The 5,373-nt window shown below is 48.0% G+C and overlaps 1 protein-coding gene across 1 annotated transcript in view; it reads left to right on the forward strand.

The window, feature by feature from the left end:
- Nucleotides 1-4: 4 nt before the first annotated feature.
- Nucleotides 5-5,373, forward strand: part of AAR2 (AAR2 splicing factor) — a gene marked incomplete at its 5' end in the record, with an annotated part of 6,876 nt that continues 1,507 nt past the window's right edge. The window contains 2 exons of the mRNA XM_010164751.1: nt 5-182; nt 2,820-3,049. Coding sequence (XP_010163053.1) covers nt 5-182; nt 2,820-3,049 — 408 coding nt within the window. The remainder of the gene's footprint in view (nt 183-2,819; nt 3,050-5,373) is intronic.

Raw genomic sequence — 5,373 nt, forward strand, 5'->3', positions numbered from 1 at the left:
GGCACGGCTGCCGCGGATGGAACCGAGAGCCGGCACCGAGATCAGGTTCACGGAGCTGCCGAAGCAGATGTACCCCGATGGTGCTACACCGGAGGAGGTGACCAGGCACAGCATGGACCTCAGCTACGCGCTGGAGAAGGTGATCAGCCAGCGATATGCCAGCCAGCCCCTGGGTCTGCTCGGTGAGTGCCGCGCGTCCCCTGTAGGGTCCTCGGGTGCTTTGGGATAATAAAGTCATCGGTAAAACGAGAGTCCTGGGATGAAAAGGGCCGCACCTCGAGTGCTGGGTTCAGCGTTGGGCCCCTCACTCCAAGAAGGACATGGAGGTGCTGGAGCGTGTCCAGAGAAGGGCAACGGAGCTGGGGAAGGGTCTGGAGCAGAAGTGCGCTGAGTTCCTGGCTGAGGGAACTGGGGTTGTTGAGCCTGGAGAAAAGGAGGCTGAGGGGAGACCTTCTGGCTCTGTCCAAGTCCCTTGGAGGAGGGTGGAGAGAGGTGGGGGTGGGTCTGTTCAACCAAGGAACAAGGGACAGGACAAGAGGAAATGGGCTCCAGTTGCACCAAGGGCAGTTGAGATGGGATGTGAGGAAGAATTTCTTTGCTGAAAGGGTTCTGAGGCATTGGAAGGGGTTGCCCAGGGCAGTGGTGGAGTCCCCATCCCTGGAGGGATTAAAGAGTTGTGTAGACACAGTGCTGAGGGACATGGGTTAGTTGGGGACTTGTCAGTGTTGGGTTCAAGATTGGACTTGATGATCTTAAAGGGCTTTTCTAATCTGGGCAATTCTGGGATCCTGTGAAACCTGCGCTTGTTCTGTGTCCCTGTTCCCTGGCACCCTGATGCATCTCTCATCTTTGCGTGACTCAACAGAATAGAAGTTTGTGGCTATTTTAGCAGCTGTACGGCCTGTTCTAGTTGCACCGGTGTGAGAACGTGGTGCTGGGTGTCTGGAGCTGCCAGCCTGGCTGCCAGCCTGCCACGTTTGCCTCTGTCACTCCTGGGTGCTGCTCTTGGAGCCCAGATTGCCTCAGATTAAGTCAAAAGCAGCAATCGCAGGTGGCTGCGAGCTGTGTCCCCTGCAAAGGGTGTCTGTCACCTGATGGCAGCCTGGCAGTTTGTCCGTTCACTGAACCTCTGGGGATGGAGCTTACGGTGTCCTGGGAGCATTGAATGGGGCTGAGCATCATAATTTTCAGATGCTTCTTCCCATTTCAGTGGTTAGGCATTATCAGGTCTCCCAGCAGAGGGTTCCCAAGGCAGTGGCCAGTCCCTTCCCTGGCTGGATGTGGTGGTTTCACTTGGCTGCTGCTTGGCTGGCAGCTAGACACAGCCACTTGCTCACTCCCCACCCAGGGAATAGGGGAGAGAATTGGGGGGCAAGGGTAAGGAGACATGTAGGTTGAGATAAGAACAATTTAATAACTGAAATAAAATAAAACTTAAAATAATAATTATATTCAAATAGTAATGTAAATACTAATAGTAATAAAATAGCAAATGAGTGACACCCAGTGCCATTGCTCACCACCCGCTGACCAAGCCTGGCCCGTTCCCAGATAACGATCCCGCAGGAGCGACAATCCCAAACCGAAACCGCAATCCCGGGAGAGCGAGAGCCTGAGCGAAAGCCAGAGAGAGCAAGAGAGGAAGAGCCCCTCATGAATCTCCTACCCATGGGGGACAGGAGATGGAACAGCCCCTTGGCAGAGCCAAATGCCCATGAAGCTGATTCAGTTCAATATTCCTCACCCCCTGAGATCTTGCGCTTGCAGACGGGCAAACACAAAGTCCTTCAGTGCCAGGGACACAAATGCAACATGGGGATGTTCTCAGAGTTTCTCTCCTAACAAATCTCAGCTGCTGAAAAGAAACCAGCTCCGTCCCAGCTACAGACCAGGACACTGGAGTGGTGGCAGCTCTGCTCTGTGCTGCTGGTGACTCTCTGTGGCAGCATTGCCAGCCCTGCTGCAGAGACACCCATGGCCAGGGCTTAATTACTTGCCAGCCTTTTTTGACAACATGTGATATGAATAAATATCCAATCTGTAGAGGTCCTGAAGTGTGATTTTGTTTTGTGGCAGAATGGAGGGAGAGCTTGGGAACTCAGCCGAGCTGGAGCCTCAAGGCTACTGAGATTTTTTTTCTGTTAACATTATACAATTTATTCTTTATCAAAATTATCAAAGACAACTCTAGGATATACAAAGAATGAATTACCTTAGGAAATGGTGATGCCATCATTCGGGCAAAATAGCTGATGCTATGTGTCCATTGAGATGAACCCTGGCTCTTAATTCAATGAGGAAAAAACATCTGTTAATGTCCTGCTCACCTCTCCCAGTGTTCCCACAGCCCTGGCATTCAAGGGCAGTAGCATTTGCACTGCTGTGTGGCTCTGGAAACCCAGGCACAGGCAGAGTGAATGCTTGCAGAATAGCAGCCATGTCTGACTTCTTATTTGAGCACCATTTGAGAGCACGCGTGACACTGGCAGTCCTTGGGTGGCTGTGTACTCTGATAGCCAGTAAAGTCCCTCTCCAAAGATGATAATTACAGTTACAGGTAGACCTCCCAATGATGCTTTGCTTTGTCTCTAGCTGAAGAGTAGAACATTGGGAAGTAGTGTTTGGAGTGTTGATTGCTATCAACACTCCAAACACTACTGGAAGAATAGTAGAATAACTGGAAGGGCAGAATGCATGGGTGAAAGCCAAACCCAGAGTTCTTTGCAGTCATTTACAGAGTTTTGAGAAGACGTGTACCTTGGATATGTTTTCAGTCTGATGTGCGTTTTGTTTTGTTTCCCTTTGCTGAATATACGCAGGTGAGTTGCAGTTTGCTTTCATCTGCTTCCTGATCGGGAATGTATACGATGCATTTGAGCACTGGAAAAGACTCTTAAACATCCTGTGCCGATCTGAAGATGCCATAGGGAAGTATCAAGACCTTTACATCAATCTCATTTCTGTGCTGTATCACCAGCTCAGTGAAATCCCAGCTGATTTTTTTGTGGACATTGTCTCCCAGAACAACTTTTTAACCAGCACGTTACAGGTACGTTTGTGGCTATCTCTTGAAAAGTGGGGGTGGGAGGAGAGGGCATGCAGGACATCAGAGTAGATTCAGGGAGAAGCTGCAAAAGGAATTAAGCTACTGTTCAGCTGCATGGGAGATAGCAAGCCTATCTAAGCACTTGTGTATTTCCTTTTACTTTTTCCCCTGTGTTAGTTACAAAAAACTGCCATTTGCTTGTCATCTCAGAGTTTGAGCTGCTCAAGCTATGCCTCGAAGAGTCTCATGCAGTGTTAGTCCACATACAAAGAGACCAGCAAAGTGAGGCAGCGAGAGGAAAGGCTAATGAAGATGGCTGCAACAGAGAATGGGGACTGTGGCTTTTTTATGTTTTCCTTGCAAATAGTGCTGACAGTAGCCTGCTGCGTTGACACGCTTTTAGACTTCTGGAGTGGCACATCTAACACGACTGGAGTGTACCAGCATACTTGTTCTAAAATTTTTTAAGGCCTTTGTCTACATTAAGCTGAACAGCTATGAGAGAGGCTGAGCAAGTGCAAGATGATGTCTCTTTGTTTATTTTTTTCCAAAATGCTATTTAATTTCTTGGAAGAAAAATTAAAAACAACAACAAAAAAAACCAAACCAAAACTTTGGCATAAAAGACTGAGGATGCTGAGTTTTGGTCAACTTGAATGTATGCTTAGTATGTAGAGAAGTTGCAGTGAAACCTTATTGAGCTTAGGGCAGTGATAGTATTTAAGAAGCTTTTTCATTCCTCTTAGCCTTAAGCAAAGCTGAAGATTTCCTATAATCAAGTTCTTATCCAGAGGGAATTTATGGTTAGTCCAAACCACAGAAAATGAGACAGGCATGGGCAAATCTGTTTGGAAAATCAGTTACTCCCACTGATTGTATCCGTGCTAACAGCACTGCAAACAGACTAATCAAAACTTGGTTTAAAAAAAAAAAAAAAAAGCCAAAACCAGATGCCCTGGTGAAGCTCAGCAGTGGAAACTTAATCCCAGCAGAAGCAGTAGTCAGTGCTGTTGCAGGTGATTGGTACAATTTGGTAATGCCTTCTCCTACCTCAAGGAGCGGTTGCATTTCTCTACTTGTAACTTCAAGTTCTTGCTGTAGGTTTAGGAACAGGGCAGGTGTTTATCTTTAGTTTACTGGGTAAAATGTTACTGGAAGCATTGCTTTAATCAAGTGACTGTCTTCACTTTTTTGGAATTTGGATTCATAAAAGTCTTGATTTTAAAAATAATATTATTTTATTTTTGTTGGTGGTTTTTTCCCATCCCCTTACGGGACTGGAAAACCGAGCTCTACTTGTAGCGCACTTGGCAGAGCAACACTTTGCACCATCAGTTTACAGCAGTACAAAGAATATATCAACCAGCTGTTCTTTCCATCTGATGGGAATTTTGGAAGCACCTTGTCTTGCCGCTTATCTTTCCTTTTTGGATGCTGGAGTCTTGTACACCCTTGGGTTTCATCAGTCTGTGTTTTTTACTTAAGCAGTGGAAGTTGATGCCTTTAGGGGCTGTGCTGGCTTCAGTGATCACTGTTAAGCCCTAGCAGGAGTCACAGAATCCCAGAATGGTTTGGGTTGGAAGGGACCTTAAAGCTCATCCAGTTCCACCCCCCCTGCCATCAGCAGGGACACCTTCCACTAGACCAGGCTGCTCAAAGCCTCATCCAACCCGGCCTTCAACACTTCCAGGGAGGAGCAGCCACAGCTTCTCTGGCCAACCTGGGACACTGTCTCACCACCCTCACACCAAAGAATTTCTTCCTCACATCTCATCTCCATCTCCCCTCTGCCAGTTTAAAGCAATCACCACTTGTTCTGTCACTACCTGCCTTTGTGAAAAGTCCCTCCCCAGTCTTCCTGGAGCCCCTTCAGGTACTGGGAGGCCGCTATAAGATCTCCCTGGAGCCTTCTCTTCTCCAGGCTGAACAGCCCCAACTCTCTCAGCCTGTCCTCACAGCACAGCGGCTCCAGCCCTTGCATCATCCTTGTGGCCTCCTCTGGACTGGCTCCAGTAGCTCCATGTCCTTCTTGTGTTGGGGGCTCCAGAACTGGAGGCAGCACTTTTCCTGCTGCTCTCTGTTGGTGATGTAGGAAAGAGAAGTACAGCTTGTGCCGCAGCTGAGTCACCACATTCTTAACAAGAAAGAAGAAAATTGCTTTACGGTTGAACTGAGCCTCTCCTTGCTAAAAGTTCTCAGTTTCTGTGCTCCTGTGGGATTTCCCTGATGGGCTGAAACAGTGCCAGGGAACCTCTGGGACTTGCCTTACCCAGTCATTTTATGTGCACAGCCACCAGAGTTAGCAGTCTTAACTGGATGTGGGCAGG

Source organism: Antrostomus carolinensis, unplaced genomic scaffold (genome assembly GCF_000700745.2).
Source record: "Antrostomus carolinensis isolate BGI_N321 unplaced genomic scaffold, ASM70074v2 scaffold40773, whole genome shotgun sequence".
NCBI lineage: Eukaryota > Metazoa > Chordata > Aves > Caprimulgiformes > Caprimulgidae > Antrostomus > Antrostomus carolinensis.